Source organism: Poeciliopsis prolifica, unplaced genomic scaffold (genome assembly GCF_027474105.1).
Source record: "Poeciliopsis prolifica strain line A6 unplaced genomic scaffold, Auburn_PproV2 SCAFFOLD003, whole genome shotgun sequence".
Classification (NCBI taxonomy): Eukaryota; Metazoa; Chordata; class Actinopteri; order Cyprinodontiformes; family Poeciliidae; genus Poeciliopsis; species Poeciliopsis prolifica.
Genome location: NW_026562378.1, coordinates 14,597,743 through 14,623,668, shown reverse-complemented (window position 1 = coordinate 14,623,668; position 25,926 = coordinate 14,597,743). Strand labels below are relative to the sequence as shown.

The window sequence follows — 25,926 nt, the reverse complement described above, 5'->3', positions numbered from 1 at the left end:
TTTGTAACATTATAGGAGAATTATCTATTTTATGTGATACATTATCTTGCTCTACCAATTTAAATCACAGTAAGATATACTGACTGTTATTATATGGAAAAAAAATCAAGGAACGTGAAGCCGTTTTGAAAGGCACTGTGTTTGAATGTATGGATTTTTCACAGTCGAACGGTAGGTGGCAGTATACTTTTTGCTGTACATTCACCAATCACGCAGAGAAGAAGGGGAGCTGGTTCTTCTGCGGCGCTGCTCCTGCTAACAGGCTAATAGCAGCCTCTTGTTGTAAAGGGGTGGTGATACATCCGCAGTAAATATTTTCTGACGTTTTAGTTGAATAAAAAGGTAAGTTTATTATTTTCCCAACATCCGCATCCTCTTGTTTATCTCCACAATGTTTCATAGAACAATGTTTGGACTCCTCAATGGGTTATGGTAATTATATTCGTCTCACTGTGACAAATGCTAATGTGACGTTAGCTCTTAGCATAGCGTTGAAATAGTGGGTTTTGGAAATTCCGATATGGGTGCTTTGACTATTTCAATCTAAAAAGCATTGTCATTTTAAAAGAGCGTTTAGACTTTGTATTTTAAATCTCGTGGTTTGATTATGAGGGTTCATGAACGCACACGCTCATGAAGGCGAGTTGCTTCATTCATTCTGCTTGCACTTGTGCAGCTAACGTTATCATCGATCAAAGATTTTGGTTTGGATATTCCAGCTGGATAAATTGATTTTGCTCTGTAGTAGAGACACTAGTGGTTGTTTTTGTCTAAATCCAGGGGTTTGATTTCTCTCCCAGACATTTAAAAACATTGCCACACTTAGTCTGCTCCTGGATAGCAGATTTTTATTTGCTTTTGTTTTGTTATTTTATTATGATTCTTAGATAAGGTTACAGGAACAAGTCTATCCCCTCCTTCACTCTCATGTCCTTTGAATGTGTTTTTTCTTTTCATTTTATCTCCTGCGATTGAAGCAAATGTAGTTGAATAAACCTCAAATGTGAGATTAACAATTTCTCTCCTTTCAGAATCATCTTGTCATAGGGCACTAAGAAGCTGATTGTTAACATGGGAGGTATGATATTTATTCATTTTTAGTTGTCATATGTAAAAAAAAAAATTTTTCTGGAAAGAAAGAGTCTTTGGCGTGTTATCTTTAAATTTAAGCAGTCTTGCTGTTATCAGGGTATCATTTTAATATAATCACTGTTTTAATGTGATTTTTTTTTCAATAGTTTTCATGTGAAAATTAAAAAAAATAGTTTTGGCAGAACTTCTGTCTCATGCAAGTTTATTTGTATTGCAAGGAAGAAAAAATAAATTATCATTGAAATTATAACAACCTTTGTGAAAGTTCTACTGTAATATCAAGAATATGTTTTCAGAATAAAGGCATTTTTTGTTTTTGTTTTATGTCCGTTGTGTGATTTTACTTTTGCGTCTTACTTTTGACACGTTTCATGCTTGAATGTGACACACCCATACTAAACCTAGTTACTAATTATAAATCTGCCTTTTGACATCAAATACTAAAACACCCCTGTTTCAGTATTTGAATTCTTCCATTACATTAAATGCTAAAGATGAAACAAACTTTGTGCAATAATATTTTCTCTCTGTTTCTCCCAGATCCTGCTTTTCATCGAGACTGTCCTCTTGACTGCAAGGTTTATGTGGGAAATCTAGGAAACAATGGGAATAAGACAGAATTAGAACGAGCTTTTGGATATTACGGCCCTTTAAGAAGTGTTTGGGTGGCCAGGAATCCTCCAGGTTTTGCTTTTGTAGAGTTTGAAGATCCTAGAGATGCGTCTGATGCTGTAAGAGAACTGGATGGCAGGTAATGTCCATTGTTGTGAATGCTACTCCCTGTGGGAAAAACATGAAGCCAAAGTGTTAGTAAAACACCAATAATTTTTTAACCTGTTTTGAATATTGAATCCCTTTCAATCCATGAATTATACAAACAGAAAATGTATCTACCATCATTATGGCAAGAAAAATATTGCTAAACATCCTTTTTAATGTCTAGTCAAGAATCTCCTAGATTTAAATAGATAAAGAAATGTGTGCTAACTCATTCTGTGCAGAACCATGTGTGGCTGCCGTGTGCGTGTTGAGCTGTCAACTGGGGAGAAGCGCTCAAGGAGCCGCGGTCCTCCTCCTTCGTGGAGCAGACGTCCCCGAGATGATTTTAGGAGACGTAGTCCTCCAGTCAGACGCAGGTATGCATATTAATTTAAACCTTTTATTTTTCTTTCTTTTTTTTCATTTTCACATCTTAAATAAAAACTTGGCTCACCTCAATTCCTTTGGGAGAACCAGTTTAAAACTCCTAAATCTTGGTTTTGGAAACAATTATCCCATAAAATGTGACTCACCTCAAGGTTAATTGTTTAAAAAAGGAAAAAAAAACTTAGTCCTCAAGATTACATTATTAACACAAAACAAGGCCTAGCATTTCGATGAGCATAAAGGCTATGGTAATTTGTCATAAGTCTGTGGCCATTTTCACAAGTATTTTTTTTTTTATTCATTTAAAAGTGTAATAAAACCTACAAAGAGGCTTTGAATCCATATTGGCTCTGAAGAAGAGGGTTTGCTCAGTGTTGTTCATTTTGACTGTCTAATGCAGGTTGAGCCTTTTTCCTTAGAGGCTGTATGGAAACAGGTCTTTATCTAATGTATTTAGTGCCTTGCAAAAGAACTCAAACCTATTGAACGTTTTTCACATTCATGCAACAGTCCATGTTTTCTTTTTTTGGGGCGTGGGAGAGTGGGTTTTTATTTTTAGGGTAGATAGTGGCTTTCCATAGTTTTGTGGAAGTGGCTGCAGTTCAGTCAGATTGTGGATGCAGATCTTTTTGTAGAAGGAAAATTTCAAGTCTTAGGACCCAATTGAATTTAGGTCTTTGCTTTGACTCAAATCTAAAATTCTGCCACCACCTTAGTTGTGCTGTGTTGGCCTTTTACTGCGCTGTAGGACATAAAGTTTGGTTTTGATATTGTCTGACCAGAGGACCTGTTTGTTTGATATGTTAAACAGAACCATTTGACTCAAACTACAAACTGGATTTCTTAAACAGGTTTAGAAGTTTTTGTCGCTCTGACTACAACTTCTATGCCTCTTGCTTCCAGTCATATTCAAAACTGAAGAATCCTTTTGGTTTAGAGGGGAAAAGTCTCCAGGAAACAACAGAAGTCCCTTTGTTTTTTCTTAAGTATTTAGGATGGTCATGTCATAACTGAGAATCTTCACCAGCATAGTTAGAGTATGTGAATACCTTTGCAACTAGATGTTGAAAGGTATTTAACCTTTTCACAGGTTAAATATCTGAGGTTGCTCTGTTGCAACCTCTCCTGGTTGCATCAAAGCTTTCTTCTCAACACTTTAATCACTCAGGTTTTCACTTTTAAATGTTTTGTGATCATGGCCATGTTTACAGATTTATTGCACAGATTCTGAATCACTTTTGCTCAAAAATCAAAATTTGAAAGCAGTTTTTATGAGTGGACAATTTTCATTGAAGTTCAGTAAGTATTATTGAGGTGTCTGGTTGACCATTTTTACTGTATGGGGTGTTTTATTACTTTATCAAACTTTTTTTTTTAATCCATAATTTTAAAATAAGTTTCTGAAGGTGTAATTTCTTTTATTTTTTTTCTGAGTTCAGTTTCCATTTATTAATAAAACTGAACCCCATTGCAGAGCCACCACCACGCTTCTCACCATCTGAGTCAGGCAACTAGTCTTCTTTCAGCATCATGTGACGGCTGACCAGCGAGCCTGGTGTTGTCACATGACCCAGGCGCCACCGCCAGCCATCAGGTCCCACCAACCTTTTGGTTCCTGAGCATGCAGTTCCCAGCATCCTTCTCTACTTCCTCCGACTTTTATCCAATCAACAGCGGTCTGCTTCAAATTATCAACCAATCAGCGTCTTTACACTTTCTAGTCTCCACACATCTGCTGTATCAACGGGAACAGCCGTTGGGTTACATCAGTCTCTAATCTTCAACCCCACTCCCCCCCCAAAATAAAGCAGGAAAAATCTACAACTACTCCCCGCCCCCTTCCAACCAGCCACCAAGCAACTTCATATCTGCAACATTTGCATCATGTGGCAATTCCTGTCTGCAATTCGACCTCCCTCACCATCAGTCTGGCTTCCTTGCTTCATTTCTATCTTGTCCAAACCCCCCAAAATAGTAAGTTGCTTTTATCCTGCTCTTTGTAGTTTTTTTTTTTTTTTTTTTTTTTATAAATTCTTTTTAATCTAGCTTTTAAAACTGGTTGACAATTATGTTTCATGAGTTGTATTCTGTAGAGGAAACTCAGTGGAAAGCTTAAAGCGCAACTGGCTGGACCAAAAGTCTTTAAACTTTCTCTTGCAAAAATTGCTGGGTGTATGTTAAAGGCTCGACATCAAGGCATCTTGAGTTGGATCTGCTTTGCTAAACTTTGAAGCCTTTTACACTTGATATTTTATTCGTTTCAGCCTCATAACCTTTGCACACACATTAATATTTCAATCCGAAAGTCCACTAATGACAAACCTGTTTACCAAAAGCAAGCCTTTATTTCGAGCCCTGAAATCTGACTCCATCATTGGATTGAATGAGCTGGTCTTGCTGCAGTTCATGAATGCAGCTTATCTTCTTAACAAGCGAAGAGTAACATGTAATCACATTTCTATATATACCATGGCTCTCAGGGAGCCATTAACCAAAGGGTTCATTATTGACATGAAACATAGTTACTCTTCCCTAACTTGGTTTCAATATTTTCAATAATGCACACCTTAGATCACCGAAGAGGAGGAGCTTGAGCCGCAGTCGTAGCAGGTAAGATTAAGAATCATTGCATTTCAAATTGCAGTACTTATCTGTGGTGAATGACAATTTCTTTTTATTTTTTCACTTTACTTTCAGGTCTCTGTCAAGAGACAGACGCAGATATCGGTCTTTGTCCAGAGATAAGACTCGTAAGCGTTCACGATCCTTCTCCCGATCAAGGAGGTAGGGCCCATGCCAAAACATCAAATTTATATTGAACCTAAGCTTCTTATTATAAATGCAAATTGTTTACCGGTTGATTTGTGTTACAGTCGTTCCAGGTCTCACGAAAGGAAGTGAAGATCCTGGATTGCTCTTCAAGCTCATACAAAGCTTGTGAAGAGGAACGTTTTTATAGTGCCACTTTTATTTTAGATTTTGTTTGAAACTTTAAAGCACCCTGTGCTGCTTGCCATCTTGTGGCTCGTTCTACCCGTTAAAAGTACAACAAAGGACAGGATGTTTCTCATTTTGTCAGCTGTCAAGACATTTTTTTTTATTTTCTTTTTTAGTTCTCTTTTTTTGGAGGGTATAAATATTCACATGGAAGAATTTGTCTCGTCCTGCATGTTTTGAAACTAAATACTGCCTTTAGTTTAGCAGAAAACATTTTGTGATTTTTGTTTTATTCATGGCTGTTTCTACTTTTATGGAGTCACTGTGAGATGCAGGGACTTAACAGATACTGGTGCTGTTATTAGGAAGATGTCCCTTAAAAACAACCTGTAATTCTGTATTTTACCGACTGTATGTTCGTCACAAAAGACGGTATTTACTCTGATTATCTTGACTCTCAACTCCAACAATTTGTGACAATGCAGTTAAACAACTTGTTCAATAAATGTTTTTTTTCCAAGTTGGCATGTCAGTTAATTTTTTATATATATAAATCAGTTTAAAATGAAGATGGAAAAAATATACTTTATTCATGCAGGAAGTTAACTGTCAATGATTAAGATGGCAAGTATAGCCCACACAGGAAGCTGTCAAACAGCTTTAGTTAGGAAACACTCCCCTGAAGAGTGAAGTGCTGCTCCTATTGAGCAGAGCAGATGAGTCGACTTTACGAGTTAGTTTGATATGAGTCGACAGATGTGCTAGATTTTGGAGGTAAGAAAAGTAATTTTGTTTTTAAATGGTCACAAATTAACTAAATGTCAATTGCTAGACTTGTTCACTTGATTGTTGCTGCTGTTTGTGTGCTCTCGGTGCTTTGTATAAGCTTTTTGTTTATTGAATTTGCCAAGTTTCTGAACTTCACCTGGTATATTTTCAAGAAACAATCGCTTCATAAGTTTTCTCTGCTTGTGTATACTTGTATAGCATGATTTCCTTAATGCGTCGCACAACCTTTTCTGCTTCAGGCACTTTTTTTTTTTTTTTTAAAGTGAGGTAAATTCAGACCAACAAGGGAGATAAAATATTTTATATTGAGTGTCAAAGACTGAATGTTTGTAGCTTAAAATCAGGTCCTAGAAAATTGTCAAATCAATAACTGTGTTCTCTAACACTGACAGTTTAAAAGCTGAAACACAGCATCCAGCAACACGTGAAATCAGAATGAACAGAAGAAAGTTGGCGACTAGTCGAAGAAGTAAAGGGAATCAGCGTGTAAATGAAAAAACACAGCCAGATGTTGAATCTAGAGAGAGTGTTCAGGATGAGGCCAGGGGTAATGAACATCCAGAAACACATGCGTCTGCAACAAAGCAGCCTAAAGTGCAGGAAGAAGTAGCTCAAGAGAGTGAGCGTGACATGACTGCGCCACAAGCTGCCTTCTTGGTCTCTGCCGCTACAGATGAGTACTCTGAAGATAAAACTGGCATATCATGCCCAGAAGAAGTCCAACACATTTCAGACTCCAAAGAAGTCAGTATGCAACTTTTTAAAGATGAGACCAAGCTGGAAGTCATTGAGAGTAGCAACACTCTTCAAAGTGAGGAAGTCAATGAAAATCTGCATGACCGTCTCCCTGAGCTAACCAGTGTAAGTGATTCTGCATCAGATCAACAGATGATCAGCAAACAGGCAGAAGATTTTAATCTGTGTTCTGTGGCTGAATTAAACAGCAGCAAACTAGATGACTCAGGCTTGTTCAGACAAGATGGGCGTTCACAGGGCAACTTTTCAGCATGTGAGTCACGTGTTAATACATCTATCACGCCTCAGATTACTGCAGATAACGCCTTCAGAGAAAACGTCAAAATTAATGATGGTGTCAAACAAGAAACATTTTTATTTCAAACAGAGGAGTTGCCTGCAAGTAAAGATGATAAACACTGTACACCTAAAGTCAGAGATGCCAAGCTTTCACAGGAGGTTGAAGACAAACAGTTGACACAAGAGCAAGTCGAGCATGAAAAGGGTAACGCCACTGAAGATCTACTGTATGACCACAAAGATTACAGTGCTTACTTTGAAAACCAGAAATCTGAATCTGATAGTTACCAAAGTTTGTTTCTGGTGAAAAGCACTGCAGTCAAACAGGATGTTTTGAATGCATCAAAAGAAACTTCTTTGGACCAGATGGATCAGAGTGGCAGTCTTGTGGAGGATAAAACACAAACTCTTCCATCAGTCTTTAAGGCTGCTACAGAGACTCGGCTTCACAACAGCTCTCTGACCACGGATGACCATACCAAGGCGGCCTTCAGCTCTGGTGCTACTAAAAGAAAATTCGGTTCTAGTCGTAAAAATAAAGGAAGACACGTTAAAGACTCTGAAGAGGACATTTTAGAAAATACTCTGAACAATGAATCTCTTGAAACACCAACTGTATTGTCAGAAATACAGGAGAGAGGGAATGAAGTAGTGAGTGATGTCACTACTGCTGACACAATCTTGTCTCTTTCAAATAGAGGCTCAGTCTGTTTGCTACCACCACATGATCTTTCTTCTGAATATCCTGAGCCAGACACATGTAGTTTGATATTAACAAGTGAAAGTCTTGAAAAAGGTCAAGACAAAATAAATTCTTTAAATAATTTGGATGAAATGTCTGAAAACTGTCATGTATCCCAGCATGAGGTGGATCACTCTGACATTCTTCACAGTGAGGAGCCCATAGATTCTCTTTCAGAGGATGATCCAACAAATCTGCAAGAAATCCTGCAAATTCAACAGTCATCTGAAATTATTCTAGGTTATGTTGCAGAACATTTTGAAAGCATTTCTGAAAACCTGAATGACCGACCTGAAATGTCTGAGTCTGCTGGGAAAAGCACTGATAATGTTACCACCAAACAGCAAGAGCATCAAACAGAGAAAAACATCTTGGAATATACGCACAGAGTAGAACAGAAAAATGAAAGTTATGATTTATGTGATGCAAATTCTTCACAAATCAGTAACTTGGAAAAGTCAAACTCTACTCCTACTCAGGTTTATGAGTCTACAATAGGAGTAGAGGATGATATAAAACTTGCTGCAGACCAAATGTATCACCAGGAGAAAGGACTCTATGAAATAGGAGAGGAAAACCCTGTTTTGTTTGACTCACAGCCTCAAGAAACCTCTGGGATTGTAGATGAGCAATCCAACAGAGAGAAACTGAGATCTGGCCATAAAAGTGGGGGAAAACAAGATAAAGACTCTAAAGAAGAGGTTAAAGAAAAGACCAGTGATGAAGAAACCACACAGATTTTAGATACTGAGATAAGTAGCCAAGAAGAACTGAAGCTAGACATTTGGCCAGTGTCATATGACAGCCCAATTCTTTCAGTCTTAGCTTCTGGCCATTCCTTAGAGGATCCAGAGAGTTTGATTCCAGGAAGTGTAAATATTCCAGAAAGTCAGGAAAACTCAGAAACAGACATCAATATGGATTTATCTGATAAATCATGGGGAGAGACTTTGGGGCGTCATTCTGACACTCATAAGAGTAAATCAGGGAGTCTTCAGACTAAGGAAGTCCCTGATTCAGATGTTGATATGAGAAAAGGTCAAGAACCTGTGGCACTACAAGAATCAGAACCTCAGCAAATAGATTACACTGTTGCTGGTCAGGTGGAGAAAGCTGGAGTCTTTGTGGAAAATACCAAACACGATCCTTCTGACCCTGAACTTCAGGACATTTCTCTGAGCACAAATGAACGAACTGACCCTGGCTTCAGCGGGAGCAGAAGAAAACTGGGGTCAAGCCGGAAAGAAAAAGGAAGACAACAGGGTGAAATACCTAGACAGGAAGTTTTAGAAAGTACAAGAGATGATGAAATACACGAGAGACCAACAATGTTAATGCAGGAAGAAATAACTGCAGACGGTGAACCCAGGACTACCACTTCAGTTTCAAATAACTCATCGTTTCCAAATTCTCCAATTGATCAATCTTTTGAGGAGCTGAGCTGTGTGCCAACAAAATACTCTCCAACTGATATGGAGGATATAAGTTTGAACAGTGAAAATTTTCTGAAAAATCAAAATGAAAGCAAGCTAGACACTGAAAATGCAATGGATGTCTCTCGGCGAGCCATGGGTGAATTTGAGAACAATTTAGATGCTGTTGCAGGACATAAAGAAATGGATGATGAACATTCAGATGATACTGTAAAACAAGATCAGGAAAATGAGGACCCATTAAAAGACTTAGAAGGAAATCTGGAATTGGATTACAAATCTGAGATCGTGGCACATGATATTCCTAAATATCCAGAAACAGTTTTGGGAGGCTTGATTGACCAAGCTAAAGTCACCAGCAATATTCATTCAGAGCTCACTGTGAAAAGTACAGAGGATTCTGCTACCAAACACGAACTTATGCTTATTGAAGATCAACAAAACACGTGTTTCATAGCAGAAGGAAATGTGGAGGCTTTAGATCAGACAAATCAGGATGGCCACCTCTATGATTCAAAGAAAACTTTGATCAGCAGTCTACTTGGAATAACCACTAACCTTGGTCAGATGAATACAGGAGGCAGTGAACCCAACCCTACTGACACTGATCTTCAGGACACTTCTCTGACCACAAATGAGCAAATTGATGCTGACTTTAGCTTCAAAGGGAACAAAAGAAAACTTGGTTCTAGTCGTAGAAAAAAAGGAAGACAAGATGTTAAAGAATCCAAACAGGAAGTTTCAGAAAATAATGGAGGAGGAAAAGCCACTGATACATCACCAGTGTTGTTGAAAGTAAAGATGCCTGAGCAGGAAGAACTAAGTAAAGCCAGTGAGGAGGAAATGTTTTGGTCACATAGCACCTCCATGTCACATGTTCTTTCTTCTGAGGATCAAACCTCTGAGGTAACAGAAGGGCCCGGCAAAAACTTGGAAGGTTTCATTATCAAATGTGAAAATCATCAAGAGGATGTAGATAAAAGACATTTTAATGTTTTGGTTCAAGATGGGAAACAATCAGAGGATTTATCATCGAGTCAATATAAAGCTGAAGATACTAGAGATGCTGGTTTAGAGGACATTATGGTGGGACACCCAGAAGAAGTTCATTCAATAACAATGCAAGAGAGTCTTCAAATGGGATATTATTCTGAAACTTCAACTAATATTCATAAATCATTTGGCATTATGTCTGAAAACCTGACTGAACAAAATGAAAGGTCTCAGTTTACAGTAAAAGGTAATGATGATATGACAGAAAAACTGGAAGAATGTCCTATAGAAGAAATGATCTCAGAGACTCTAGATCTGAAAAGTGGAGAAATAGAACAGGATGACACAAAACCCAATGTTGATCAAATATCTCACCAGGAGAAGGGAGGAATGTTCTGTGAAATGGAGGAAAACAAACCTGTTTTGTCAAACTTTCAAATCGAAACAATTTCTTTGGATCCCAAGCTTCAGGAATCGTCTGAGAGCACAGAAGAGCAAATTAACACAGACTTCTCCAGCAGTGCCAGCAGACGAAAATTGGGATCCAGTCGTAAAGGTAAAGCAAGAAGACAAGTTAACGAATTTAAAGATGAGGTCAATGAAAAGACCACTGTAGATGAAGTAGATGAAACCCACAGAACAACACAGATCTCATTAGATACAGAGGCAATCAGCCATGAAGAAAAAAGTCAAGACATGGAGCAGGATGCAACCTTATTGGTTTCTAATGACAACTCATTTTCAATGTTTGCTTGTTGTGATTCATCTGAAGTTCAAGACCCAATACAAAAGAACCATCCTGAGGTTGAACTGGACAGTTTAATTCAAGGAATTGTAAATTGTCCAGAGAATCAAAAGCAGAGTAAAGACAAGACGCTTCAGAATGAAGAAGTCATGAGCCCTGAACATTCAGATAATGCTGTAGTAAAAGCTCATGAACATGGCAACACACCAACAGACATAGAAAGAAGTCTGCAAATGGATTCACCATCTGAAACTGTGACACCTGATGTTCACACTCACAGCTCAATGTTTGCTCCTGGGCATTCATCTGAATTTCAAAGCTCTATGGGAAACAACCATCCTGAGGCTGATCTGAAAAGCTTAATTCAAAAAAGTAAGCCAGGTGATCATGATGGATTGGATTTATCTGATAATTCTGAGGAAGTTTCTTTATTGGATAAATCTGACTTTCTGCAGTGTAAAGACAGGGCTCTTCAGAATAAAGTAATTGGTGGTGAGCTTTCAGATAAGGCTGCAAAACTTACTCAGGAAAATGAGGATCTTCCAACAAACACAGAAGGAAATCTGGAAATGGATTACACACCTGTGGCACATGGTGTTCCTAAATATCCAGAAACTGCTTTGAAAGGAGTGACTGACCAAGCTGAAATCAGCAGTAAAATTCATTCAGAGCTCACATTGAAACATACAGCGGATTCTGGTACAGAACAGGAACTAGTACCTGCTGAAGTCCAACAAAACTTGTGTTCCACAACTGAAAGAAATCCAGAGGCTTTAAATCAGACAAGTAAGGATGACCACCTGTATGACTCAAATGAAACATCAATTAGTGGCCCAATTGGAGTAAACACCACCCTTGGTTACACGGATGAAGGTGGGACCCTTGAAGAAGGTAGTGAACTCAGCTATAATGTTCAGGACAGTTCTGTCAGCACAAATGAAACAACAAATGATGGCTTCAGCTTCAATGAGCACAGAAGAAAACTGGGGTCCAGTCGTAGAAACAAGGGAAGACCAGGTTTCCAAGAATCCAAGCAGGAAATTTTTGAAAATCACAGAAGCGATGAAACTCCCCAGCCCTCAACAATATCAGTAGAAACAAGGGGATCAGAGCTTGAAGAGCTGAGTGAAGATATTGAACATAAAATTATCCTGTCTCTTTCAAAAGACTTGTCTTCGGTATCACCACACGTTCTTTCTTCTGAGAATCAGATCTCTGTGTTAAAAAATGACCCTGATACAAACCCGCAGATTTTAATCCTTAAAAATGAACATTTTGTAGACAAAGGTGAAAGAAAGTTGGAGACAGAAGTTGAAATGATCGAGAAATCAATGAATGTTCCACATCAAGAGGAGGGTCAGTGTGACACAGTTCACAGCGAAGACACCAGAGATGCTGAACCAGAGGATGCTCTTAGGGAAGTGGAGAAAATCGAGTTTCACCCAACACAGATGCAAGATAGTTTTCACACTGAATATTCTGAAACTGTTGTTGGTGATGTTTCAGAAAATGAGGAAGTTATCCCCGAAAACCTGTCTGATCAAACTGGAATGTCTGAGCTCACTGTGAAAGCAACTAACGATTCTGCAACAAAAGAGGAAGCAAATTCTGCAAAGAAAACTTACACAGAGAACTTAGATGTGAAAAATGAAGATTCTGGAGTGTTTGATAGCAATAAACCACATGTCATTGACTTAGAAAAAACAAACTCTGTTCCATATGAGATGAGTGAGTTCGAAGGGAGAGTATCTGATGATACAAAACCTAATCCTGGTTTTGTAGTTAATCCTGGAAAGGAAGGACTTTGTGAAATGAAAGAGAACCGCTCTGCTCAAACAGATATGGTTTCTTTTGACTCCCAGTCTCATGAATCTTCTCAGAATGTTGATGAACAATTGAACAAGGGCATTTATAACGCTAGCAACAGACAAAAACTGGGTTCCAGTCGAAAAATTAAAGAAAGACACCAAGATAAAGAGTCTAGAGAAGAGGATAAAGGAAATACATGGGGGGATGAAAACCTGAGCATATCTGAAACAAAAATGGCATGTGAGGAATTAGAGCAAGACCTTTTGTCACCTGACAGCTCAGGGGTTGCTCCTGGCAATTCATCTGATGTTAAAAGCTCACTGTTAAACAACTACTCTGAAACTGACTTAAAGAGTTTAATTCAAGAAAGCCACTCAGAAGTTCAAGATGAATCAGAAACAGGTAATGTTAAGTTATCTCATAAATCAGAAGAAGACACTTTATTGGATAAATCTGATGTACAAGAAAGCAATGATCAGACTCTTCAGAGTAAAGTTGCGGGTCCAGGATGTTCAGATGATGTTGAAAAACAAGCTGAGGAACATGAGAACTTGCCAGCAGACATAGAAGTATGTCTGCAAAAGGATTACACATCTGAAACTGTTGCACATGATATTTTCACATATCCAGAGAGTGAATTGGGAAATACGATTGACCAAGCTGAAATCATCAACCATGGCCAGTCAGATCTCACCACAGAGAATTATGCTTATTCTAATACCAAAGAGAAACTTCTACCTGCTGAAGGGCAACAAAACCTGTGTTTCACAACACAAGGAAATTTGGAGGCTTTAGATCAGACAAGTAAGGATGAGCACATTTTTGATTCAAAGGAAACATCGATCAGCAGCCTAGTCAACAGTACTCTGAGCCAGATTCTTGTGGAGAGTACTATGCAAAATCCTAAAGAGACCAAATATCAGGATAATTCTCTGACCACAGATGAGCAAACTGATGCTGGCTTACATGGGAACAGAAGAAAGCTGGGGTCCAGCCGGAGAAAAAAGGGAAGACAACAGGGTAAAGAATCTCAAGAGGAAGTTTTGGAAAATACAAGCTGTGATAAAACTTTTGAAATGCCTATAATGTCACTAGAAACTACGACAGTAGAGCAAGAACAGAGAGAAGAAACTAAGCATGAAATTATCTTGTCTGTTTCACATGACAGCTCCATGTCTTTAATTCACCCAGTTATTTCTTATGATCAGAGCACCTCAGTGCCAACAAATCATCCTGATGAAGATGTGCAAAGTTTAACTCTGGACAATGAAAATCTTCATGAAGATGCAGATGACAGAAAATCTGATGTTTCGGCTTCAGATGAGGCAAAACAAAATGTTTTTCATGGAGACCCCAGAAATGCTGTTTCAGAAAATGTGCATGAAGAAGTTCATTCAATACAAATTCAAGACAGTGTGCAAACTGATTCAGATAAAACGTTTGCAGATGATGCTACAGAGAATGTTGACATTCTTTCCAGAGCTGTTACTGATAAAAATGAAGAATCTGAGATCAACGTGAACCGTATTAATAATATTCCATCAACACAGGAAGCCTGCCCTTCAAAAGAACTCATCTCAGCAGCTCCAGTTGTGAAAAATGAAGAAACAATCCAGCAGGACGTACAACCCAACACTGATCATATAGTTAATCAGAACAATGAGGGACTCGTCCTTCAAATGGAGGAAAACAAATTTGCTATGTCAAACTTGCAGTCAGAAAATGTTTCATCAGGTTCCCATCTTCTGGAGTCCTCTGAGCATGGAGAAGAACAGACAAAAAAGGATTTCCACAGCAGAAGAAAACTAGGATCCAGTCGTAGAAATAAAGGCAGGGGTAATGCAAAAGATATAGGTCAACCTATAACAGAGGTTGACTTCAATGCAAGTATGAATGAACTTGGTGAAAAAACAACAGAGGCAGTAGCACAGGACCAGGAAGCTTTAATGGGAATTGTGTTGGATAAAACAGAAAGTGACTCTTCTCAGACCAACGATGCAAATATAAGCACTTCTTTTTGCATGGCTGCAGGCATGCAGCTATCACCCATTGTTGATCAAGAGGACAGTGACACATCATGTTGCATGCAGATTACAGATAGGGAACTACTCAAACACCACAGCAGAGATCATGATGAATACAGAGAGCTGCAGGATGGAAATTTACAGGAAAGCACATCATTGCCTGAACCACATGCAGGTCCTCCCCCAGCCGAATTGCATGCAGAACTGAACAGCAGCTGTGAACATACAGAACCCGAAAGTGGGGATGGGGATACTTTCAAGAAAGCTTTTGAACAGGAGACCGAGCCTGAACAGAACCAAACAATGCTTGAAGCAGCTGAAAAAGAGAGAGATTATATTACAGAATGTCCTGAGGCACTTTCCAGAAACGTGTTCAGTGAAAATGAAAAGAATGCAATGAATGAGAAAACTGAAATATTGCAGCCAGTCAAAAATGTTCAAAGTGAACAGCTCAGTGAATCACCAGAAAGAACCACAGAAAAAGGGAGCAGCGTGCAAAATGCTCAAGCTGTGTATTGCATTGAGCAAGTTGCTGTTTCATCGCCACAAGAAATGTTTAATACTGATGGGGAAGAGCATCAACACATCATTTTGTCTAGGGCTGCAGAAACTCATGATCTACTTGATATTCACAGTAAAGAACAGAAAGAGCAGATTAAAACAGGGCATATGCAGGACATGCATCAGATCTCATTTCCAAATGACAAGTCTCTCAGAGAAACAATGCAGTCAGATAAAGATGTTACTTTGGACTCTCATCCTGAAGACAATTATCAAGACCTCACAGATAACGCTCACCCAGGCTTCAAAGCATCAGGAAACAGAAGAAAACTAGGGTCAAGTCGGAGAACTAAAGGAAGAAAACATGGCCAGGTTAATGAGCAAAACCAAGAAAACAAAGACGAAGCTTTAGAAAACACAGGCGATGATGAAACAACAACATTAGCTGGAAGACAGGAAGAATTAGAAAACTTCATACTGCCGAAAATTTTACCAACATTTAGCTCACCTGTGACAGAAAAGCTGCTGGAGGAAAACACAGTTTCTTCTCATGATGTTTTGGAGGACAGTACAATTGCAAAATCAGATTTTACTTCAAACTCAAACCAAGAAAATTCAATAAAATCCAATGTAGAAACAAAAGAAAAAGATGCAAAATGTATTGATGAGGCTGAGGATTGGACTCAGCTTACAGGACATGACACAAACAAAACGGGTTTGATGCAATCAGGCCAAGACTCTGTGTTGAGCAGTGACTCAGATATGCAGAGTATCTTATTTATCAGCCCAAAGTCAAAAAGTGTTTGTGTCATCGATCAAGAAGAAGCCTTACAAAGACAAAAGATAGAAGCTTTATCTTGTGAAAGAGACCCGTTGGGAGCCGAAGTCCATTTGAAAGAGACAAACAAAGAGATCGAAACAGCTGGATTTATAACAACAGAAGTCTGCAGCTCACAGGTGGAAAGCTCAATGGATTTGCAAAATCCTATAAAGGATGACGTGGAAGGGAAATATATGAATGCCAGAAAGCAGGAAAATACTTCAAATGAGTTCGTTTCTGCTTCGCAGGAGCCAGCTATGGATGCATCGCACCAAGGGGGGATTTCTACAACAATAAACCCAATGGAGAGCCAAGGAGAAAAACCTCAAGAAACATCAAAACAGAAGAAGAGAAAGATTGGGTCTTCTCGCAGGACTCCGCTGAACAGAAAACGAGATGGTGAGAGACATGAGAGAGACGAGGCAGAAGAAAGCGACTATCGCGCAAAAGCTGAGATGACGAATCCTGGCGAGATGGAGGTTGAGGGGAAAGTACTGGTAAATAAAGAAGTGCTACAAGGTAAAGATGTGCAACCACAACAAGAAGCTTCATTGCAACAAGAAACTCTAGAAACTGAAACTGGCGATAGCCTACAAAGCAGTAACATGAGCCTGGCTTTCCCTCCTGAACAATCTGCCACCATAGATATTATTTTAGAAACACCAAAACCAGATGATTTTACCAACATTCAGACCCAAATATGCTCTGAGGATACAGAAAGAAACAGGAGCTCATTAAATCAGCCAGTGTCTTCAAACACTGGCACCCCAGGAGGGAGCTTGAAGGGTACACAAGGTGATGAGCGCAGTCCTGAGAGCATCAAGGTAAGCCAAGACCAAGATGTTCAAGAGCAAATGCCAAGTAGCGTGACTGAAAGCATTCATTGTCAAAATCCTGGAGCGAGGAATGAAAATCTGGATTCGACTCCAACCAACAGGAGAAGAAAAATGGGCTCTACTCGTAAAAATCTAGGAACACGGACCAAAGAGGAAATCCTAGAACCAGAAAAGGAATCCACAGATACTGTATTGTCTTCTGGAGATGTAACCGTGGCAAGTGTCTCAGAAAAGAAAGAAACAGAACTACACCTTCACACAGAACACACAGACGTCAACACTGATCAAGAAAAACAGAAAGAAGCTGCGGAAATCAGCCAATTTGGTGAGTCTTTACTAAGAGCTCTGGCTGAGGAGGAGAAGGCTGAAGAATCTTCAATCTCACAAACCCAAACAGCAGAAACAAGTGGACTTTCATCCAGCCCTTCCAATGACGGCACATCAGGGAGGCGGAAAAAATTTGGATCAAATCGGAAGTCAGGGTTACAACGAAAACCCGACCAAAATGCACAAAATGAAGATGAAGCTGGAGGACTGATAGAGGGAAGTGCTCTCAAAGCAGCTGAAAGAGAAGAATCATCGGGGCTGAGGAAAATATCAGAGGTAAGTTCCAAAGCTTGTACTTTTTACTGTTTTTTTATGGTGTATCATAAGGACACATATTTTTAAAGCATATATGTCAATGTAAATATGACACAAATATGTGTGTAAAGACCTCGAGTTACGCACTATCTCTGTCTGACAAGAACATGCGTTTGTGTGCAAGTCAGTGTTTTATCCCTCATAGAAGATCAACATCAAGTGAAGAGCAAGTGCTACTTCCTATTTGTATAAAACATCTTGTACTTGATTGCATTTTTGTTCTAAGAAAATAATGATGCAACTTACTGAAATGAGGAACATGTGGTCGTCACTATGTTTTACATTGTGAAAAGGAGAACATGCGTGTACATCTGGCTACATCAGAAACTTGATACATGCAGCCTATAAATAAGATCATGTAGTTTGATTTTGAAGAACACTAAGTTACCGTAAGTACACTGACATGATATGCATGTTAAGGAAATAGATATAAAACCAAAAAGATTCAGGGATATAGAATAAGTTAAGTATTTTTTGTTTATCTCACTTCTTTTTTTTTTTGTTTCTGCAGGTTGATGAAAATGGGCAGAAACCATCTTCCAGCGCCGATATTTTAGAAGCTACAGGGTCATCAAAATCTATGAGGTAATTCTTGGACTCAGATTAAACTCAGATAATAAACTCAGTTATCGCAGACACACGTAACTTGCTAGCTGCCGCAATGAACTGTTGTTGGATCTGCTTTGTAACACAAACCATAACTCAATGAGAATCATCGTTCAATTGCAGAGTCACCAGTTTCATGAGAAAAACTCAATATGTAGATTATTTTCTAAAAAGTAAATGCATTAATTTGTTGTATTTGCAACATTGAATGAGTCTAGAAAGGTTGACTTGTGTGAAGCTAGATAAAAGTATCACTTCTCAATTTTGGTCTTTACTTTGTCCTTCTGAGCAGAGACTGCACCGCCCACTCTCTGTCTGATTTGCTCTTCAAATTCAGTCATCTGTCACCTTTCTGTTAGTTCAGAAACCCCAGGTCATCTGGGAAATGGGAGGTTTAATAGGAACTTTTTTAAATCACTTAAACATTTCTGTGGTATTTTGTATTTCCTTTTAAACTGTGTGACTTTTGTAAAAGTCTTTGCATTACTTTCCACAAGCCTCTCATAACAGTTTGTTGGTATTTTGTCTCATTCATTCTGACTGAACTAGATTTTTTTTTCTTTCTTTTTCCTCCAAATGTGATGATGGTCATTACAGCCAAATCCTTCAAACTTACATTCCTCAGTATGTATTTGCAAACTAGTTTCTTCCACTCAGTGTGACCTTTCAACCAACATTGTCACAAGATTCTTTTCACTACAGATAAGACTCATCAGCTTCAGCTGATTCTTCACCAGGACATTTGCTTTTGTTGTGGGGTTGTTATGAACAGTTCACACCAAAGCACATCCATCTCTGAACCAAGTTATGGATCTTCACGATTCTCTTCCCGATATCATGGCTAATATTGTTTTTCCATTGTACAATGATAGCACACAGCTAAGCAGTGTGTTTGAGAATACATTGTTTGGAAATCGGTGCCTCTGTTAGCCTCATATGTTGTGACTTAACCTCATTACAAATTGTTATCTTAATGTATGTAAGATATATGCGGTGCAGATACACATCTAAATTTTAAACAAAGCAGTAAAAATACATAACATTTTTTCATGAATTTCACCGAAGCAGATATAAATAACTATATTATTCTTAACTTGTGTTACCTTAAAGGAAGGAAAGCTTAGCCTAATATAATTTGAGGCTCCATTAAAGCTTGTGTCATTTTTGCATATCTGGTTTCAACTGCAAATAGCATCTAATGGTTGTTATGGAAACTCAAGTCTCCATAATTTGCTGCAGTTCTGTAACAGTGGAGATCATTTTATATGTAGCTCCAGTCCTTCACTCTGCACTGTTGCAAAACTGTAGGTCTGGTTGTTTTAAAATTTTAATCATTGCATCTGTTAAATTTGTTTAATGTTTTTTTTTTTGTCCTTTTTGTTAATGTTTGAATATAGCAATATATTTGTGTGAATTTATGTGTTTCCCATATTTTTCCACGATTGTTTTAAATGTCAATATGTATTTTTTTAAGATGAGAAAAAAATGGTCAATTGTTCAATTGTGATATTTGTAAAGCAATTCACAAATTCCCTTACATTTTCAAATGTATTATTTTCCATAAAATGCAACTTTTATTTCTTCTAAAGCAGCAGCTCATCAAATAAACCAATAAAATAAATTGAGTTGGAAGGCATAGCAACCAACTTTTTTCAGAAAAGCATAATTGTAAGAATCTATTTCTGGATTCCCATTTGATAATAGAAAGGTCCGGTTTGTTACTTTACGTCTGTGTAAAAACAAGAAATACTAAATAGTCGAGAATCTTACAAATTCATACTGACAACAAACATTTTTCAATTGAACTAAATTAACATAGGATGTGCATGTCAAACTTTAATGACAAGGTTTTTATTCCTAAGGGACAAGACACCAGAGAAACCTGTCCACCGTAATATCCGCTTGGATCAAGAGAGTGGGAGTCAGCTTTCTTTTGGTAAACATACCCACAATTCTTGCACACAATTGTTCATCTGAAAGAAGAACAAGAAGCAGAAGTTTGCATTTAGACCGAAAGGGACTCTCCTTCTCATTTTATCAGGTGCTGCTAGTGGCGCAGATAAATCAGAGGGCTACAACGTGGTGATGATTGGAGAGAGCTGTGTTGGAAAGACTTCTTTCATGAAAAGAGCTCAGAGCGGGAAGTTTTTTTTGGACATTCCTGCCTCTGTTGGTAAGATCCTCATACTTCAGATTATTGCAATTACGTGTCAATATAGCAAATTATATCACCATGAAATATTTTGCAGGCCTTGATTCCTGCAAGTGGACTGTGGTAGTAGATGGAAAACCTGTGGTTCTACAGTTATGGGATACAGCAGGTCAGGAAAGGTAAGTTTCTCATTAATTATTGTTGAAAGTAAAAACATTAGAAGTGAGGTTCTGGTGAGAACAAGATTATATGATGCCAAGAAAAGTTGGCTGACTTTTTTATGGGAAAAACACCTGTTAATTGTGCTTTAAACTACCATTTTATTGCAGTGAAAGGACGTTTTCTTGTTTGCAAATGATGTGGTTTTGTTTGCATCTTTAGCTACTTCTGAACTTTGGTTTGACCCAGAATGTTAGCAGCTGAGTGACAAAAGGACAGAATGATAGGCAGTCCTCTTAATTGTGGTTCTGAACTAGAAAAACATGGACTGACCCTTCCAGGTCAGGTGAGTTTCTTTTTCAAGCAAAGGAGTTCAAGTATCCTGCTTTTTCATGATAATCGTGAAGCACAGAAAGGGTTCAAAGAGTAGTTCTTTGTCTGCCCAGAACAAGTTGACTTGAACATGTATCTTGGAAAACATTTTTCCACAACATTTGTATCAGACTAGATTTCAACTCTCACCTCATATGAAATGTGGAAAATGGCCAAAAGCATAAGATCCTGGTTACAAGCAACAGAAACGTGTTGGATGGGCCCAGCACTGAAGGTAGGGTCCGTCATCCGCAGGGAATTTTAGTGTTTCACAAAACAAATCAATCGTCCGTGTAGCAGACATTTGATGTTTACAATGAATAGACCTGGTCATATACAGGCAGAAACATTGTAGGGTACGATAAAACTTATGAAGAGATACTTTGTGGTGTATTTTGTTCTAATTGTCAAGCTGACCGCTTGTATGTTTTAGGAAGTGGCTGTGGTATTTCTGGGTAAACATAGCTTTTGGCTCTCTGGTGACTGAGTACAGTTTGTCTTATTGCCCCCGTTTGAAAGCAGCACTTTGTGTTCCCAACATTCAGGCAAATGTAACAGTCTGTAAGGGCAGAGACTCACACTCACAGCCTTCCTGAACTAGTACAAGACATGGTGCTCAGAAGTGTTTGGGATTTCTCCTTCAGGTCAATTTTTTTTTTCAGAACTGGTCCAACAGATTTTTCTTAGAGACAGAGTTAAACTCCCAGTTCGTTTTGTGCCACTTCAATAACTTGGCTTCAAAACATTCTGACTGATGTGTTTTCAGTGGAAGCAGTTTTGGATCCACATTTACTTTGAAACGGTTCAAACACAAAGCACAAGATTTCTCCCCAGTATATGTGAAATTAATGCTGGAACAATAAAAAATAAACACAAATATATTTCTGATGTGGCTAATAACATGGAATTCACACCAGATGATGGAAAGAATGAAAGTAATCCACACATAATAAATGAAGCCATATTTGACTATAAATCATTTGACATAAAGTGTAATGTGACAGGGAATTTGTATCAAACCCAGTTACTGGAGCTTTTCAAACGTTAGTCGCATGCATGACTCAGATTTAATTTTGACCAAAATAATTGTTTTTGAATCTTGAAGGTTCTGGGGATTTCTTCTCTTCATTTTGATCTTCTGCTTTCTTCAGCAATCAAACATTGATTTCTAAATATTGATCAATTTCAGTAATTTTCTTGACTTCCTTTGTCTTTTTGCAATTTTCAAAACTTGTTCCTTTTGCCATTCATCTTTATTGTATCACACTTATGCACTGATGTGTTACCATTCTGTAGTATGTGTGGATTATTTGGGTTGTTATTGAACTCTGTCATTAGTTTCTTTTCCATAGGCCCATTAGAAATGTTTTCTCTCATCCATTGTCTCATTGTCAAATTCACTTGTCTCCAAAGGTTTCACAGCATCACCCGACAAGTGTTCCACAAAGCCCAGGCTTTTCTCTTGATGTATGACATCACTTCCTCTCAAAGTTTTTCAGCAGTCAGCTATTGGGCTAACTCCATTCAGGTAACCAGCCTCCACTTCTGCTATTTCCTGCTTCACCGTTACTGAAACTGCAAGTCTAGGTGTGTGTGTCATGCTGTGGTCAGCGTGCCATCTGTGTTTATATTTTTGTTTTGCTGGTAAGAAGAAAAAAAACCCACTTTCAACACTAGGCAGACACTAGGCTTCTTCCATAAACAAAATGTTTTCTTTAATTAGGATATTTTTTTTATTCCTGGTGAATACGGAGTTGTTTGTCCCATAAAGCAAATCCATACTCATGCTGAAAGCAGTGGTTTTTGTTCTGGATATATTTGTTTGTTAGTAACGTAAATAAACCAGGGTACAGTTAATCTAGGATTTAAACTTTATTAAAGCCAAATGTCTGGCATTTGGCCCTTCCCTTGAGATGATTCAATCCAGAAAAACATAAAAACTGCAGCTTAAATACTAATCAAAATAATCCATGCATTTCAGGAAGCTGCTGCCGAAGACGTGACTGTTTTGCTCCTGGGAAACAAAAGCGAACACGCAAAGCGACAAGTTAAAACGGAGCAGGGTGACATCCTTGCTAAGGTGCCATTTCTAAAATTTCTTTCTGGAAAAGTTCAATTCCAACCAGTAACTTTAATGGGTTTGTTTAAATATGAGTTTTTCTTCCTCTCTCAACAGGAATATAACTTTGAATTCATGGAGTGCAGCGCTGCCACAGGTGAAAATGTGATAGAGGCTTTGGAGGCAGTGGCCAGGTAATACATGTGTGTGTGTTTTTAAATCCAACATGGCTAAGCAGCTTCTTATAAAAGTGTTCATATTTTTGAACTGGTTCCAACTACAAACTTCAACATATTTTTTTGTCGATGTTATTTGATAGATCAACAAAAGTAAAGCATTACTCTGTAGTGAGACAAAAATTATGCAGATTTTTAAACAAAACTTGTAAAAGGCATGAAAACATGAGTGGTAGGGTTTACCTTCCAGCAGTGCAAAGCTACTAAATAAACTCATGAGAAAAACTCTATGTTGTTCTTCCTTTACTTAACTTTTGTCTCTTAGTCTGTTATTTTTTTAAAAATGTATTGGCCCAGTAAAAGTTCAGTTGAAAAGTTCTGGTAAAACATGAAACTGAATTTTCACAAGTGCTCTCTTGTTGAACACAAATACACACTTTTAACATTTGTATTTGCAAAAACAAAGTAAAACTTCATATCTTTATAGCTCCACTTCACAGGGAATCCCAATTTGTCAAGTAGCACACAATGCCACGTTACTACATGGCTGCAATGTGAACATTTTGAAAGGGTGCAAACAGTTATGCAACACACTGCAGAAAACCAGTGAGTACTGTGACATTTACTGGTTGTGCTTTTGCCCTGTTGTTGGCAGGATGCTGAGTCAGAGAGCTGACCTGCTGGGAGAGGAAGTCACCGTTTTACACAAAGAGCCAACGCAGAGGAAGAGCTCAAAATGTTGCTGAACAAATGTGTTGGTTTCACAAACAAAGCAAGAAGTGATGACCTGCAAATACTGGAGATAGTTTCCTGAGTAGACTGTACCTAACAAGATGAATATAAAGTTGCTAGAACTTAATTTCTTTCTTATAATTCCTTGTATTATGTGGAATGGGGATTTTCTTGTGAAACAAAACCAAAGAAAAGCCAGTAATGGGCTTTCGAATGTGGTGTTTCTATATTTTTATAACTCAGTTGTATGGAGTAAAAGGGAATTTTAAAAGTTATGTAAATGTGCATCAAGGGTCTCTGGGTTAATTTTCTTTTGTTTTGTAGAGCATAACATTGTTTGATTTTAAATTTAAGAACTCTTCTTCCATATTTATGTTGAGGTAGTCCAAGATTTTCTGTTGAGAAAAGTTTCCTTTAGCAGTTTAGATGTCCTCACTTCCATGTTTTATCGTGTGCATTTTTCAGTAAGACGTTTGCTCTGATCAGGGTTCTGTTGTATGTAGAAAAGAACCAGTTTTTTCTTGTATCTGTTCTCATAAGCTCTGTTCTGAATTGTGTTTTAAGTAACATTTTTGGCACACATCCTCCTTGCAGTGGTCCCAGCTGCCAGGTGGCTCAGATAATCAATTCATTTCATTCCCTCTACGATTAAAAACAGTGGTTGTAAAAATATTTTTCAGTCCAAATGTAGCATTATTTTTTTTTTTATTACACTGATGTGCATTTCCAATATAACCCAGGCCGACGAGAAACCCAGAGACGCAATCAATCACACAATAAAATTGTTCTAATCTCATGTTCTATTCTCAAAAAACTCCCACTTCAACAATCTGTCTGCTTTGCCGACCTAATTTGTGTCCTCAAGTGAGTTGTGTTCTTCCAGACTGACAAAGAAGGCTGTGTTCCCAGGGGGACAACAAGTCCTTCAACGGCATGAGCAGCATGACAACAATGGCGCCACGGCAATAACCTCATAACTTCCCACAGGACTTTCAGCTGGGAACATAAATGCAGAGACGAACTCCTCCAGCATAAACAGAGGTCACGGATAATTGCAGCAGATCTGATTTTAATGACTGGCACTAACTTTAGATGGTGCATTTGCTCGCCGGCTAAAGTTCATACTGTCTCGGTTATGCGAACAGTTTTCTGAGAAATGCTGAACTGGGAGAAAATTGCTGTCAGTTTTGGAGCAAAAATGAAACAAATTTATCAGTGAGGTGGTGTTCAGCAGAATTGATCAGTTTCTCCTTTGCTCATTCAAGGTTTCAGCACATATTGTCAGGGTAACCAGTCCTCCTGGATGTTATGATTTATGGCATATATTTCTGCAGTGGTCAAGCTTTAAATATGGAATCTGCAAAAAGCACAAACAGATGGGGGGATGGCTAAATAGACAAATGGGTAAATGGTGGGAGAGTTAAACCAGAAAATACACTTTTTTCCACAATCTTTTCCATACTTTTAGTCAGAGAAAAACCATTTTTCATTCTTTTTCCAATTTGAAAAACAGCCTTATCTGTTCCAAGTTACCAAATGATTTCATGGAAATGTCAAGACACTGAAAAAAAACTATTAAAAGATACAGAGAAAGCTAACTGGCTGCCAAATCAAAAAGGAATCAGACGAGTACATTTGAAGGCTCCAGTCTTCCTCAGATCTGCCTCAGATCCTGGGAAAGTGTCTGTGGAGGTTATTGAACATTCTTACAAAGAATGTGAGTGTTTAATGAATCTAAACACACACACAGTTGTTTAGATCCAGGTGTTTTCAACGTGCTGCAGTTGCTATTGTATTAACTTGTACTGTGTTTACTTTTCAATTACGTTATATTTGTTATTATGTACGCATATCTTGTCTCGTTGCAATATTTTTTCTCTTTCTGTCGGTGTAGAAACAGACTTCTGGGATGTTGGCTTCTATTCTCTTTATCCTTATCTCTCCCTTTCATTTCCGTTTGCCTGTCCATTACATTTGAAATAAACCCAAAGCAATTTTTAATGAAATGGAGCATAATAGTGAAAGCTGTAATGCTCCACATGTGAAGAAAATCTATTGGGCCACACCTTGGTACTCAGACAAGTATGGGTCCCACATTGCCAGACAGGACACACTAAAAAACAAAC

The 25,926-nt window shown here is 38.2% G+C and overlaps 2 protein-coding genes across 4 annotated transcripts; both read left to right on the top strand.

Annotated features, from left to right (window-relative positions):
- Positions 1-217: 217 nt before the first annotated feature.
- Positions 218-5,695, top strand: srsf3a (serine and arginine rich splicing factor 3a). The gene is made up of 7 exons (XM_055027523.1): positions 218-342; positions 1,032-1,078; positions 1,633-1,843; positions 2,094-2,228; positions 4,810-4,848; positions 4,936-5,022; positions 5,112-5,695. Exons 2-7 carry the CDS (start codon positions 1,072-1,074, stop codon positions 5,137-5,139), a joined length of 507 nt encoding a protein of 168 aa, XP_054883498.1. The 5' UTR covers positions 218-342; positions 1,032-1,071; the 3' UTR covers positions 5,140-5,695.
- Positions 5,696-5,861: 166 nt separating this feature from the next.
- rab44 (RAB44, member RAS oncogene family) lies at positions 5,862-24,470 on the top strand. 3 transcript variants are annotated; one of them, XM_055027140.1, is made up of 10 exons: positions 5,862-5,949; positions 6,357-17,505; positions 18,056-18,129; positions 20,013-20,086; positions 20,192-20,323; positions 20,400-20,481; positions 22,247-22,361; positions 22,815-22,913; positions 23,010-23,086; positions 23,724-24,470. In XM_055027140.1, the coding sequence occupies exons 2-10, from the start codon at positions 6,400-6,402 to the stop codon at positions 23,812-23,814; spliced, it is 11,850 nt and encodes a 3,949-aa protein (XP_054883115.1). In that variant the 5' UTR covers positions 5,862-5,949; positions 6,357-6,399; the 3' UTR covers positions 23,815-24,470. The 3 variants fall into 3 exon arrangements, with proteins under 3 accessions (XP_054883115.1, XP_054883117.1, XP_054883116.1); XM_055027142.1 differs by having other exon boundaries at positions 5,881-5,949; positions 16,315-17,505; XM_055027141.1 differs by lacking the exon at positions 5,862-5,949 and having other exon boundaries at positions 6,253-17,505.
- The last annotated feature ends 1,456 nt before the right edge of the window (positions 24,471-25,926 follow it).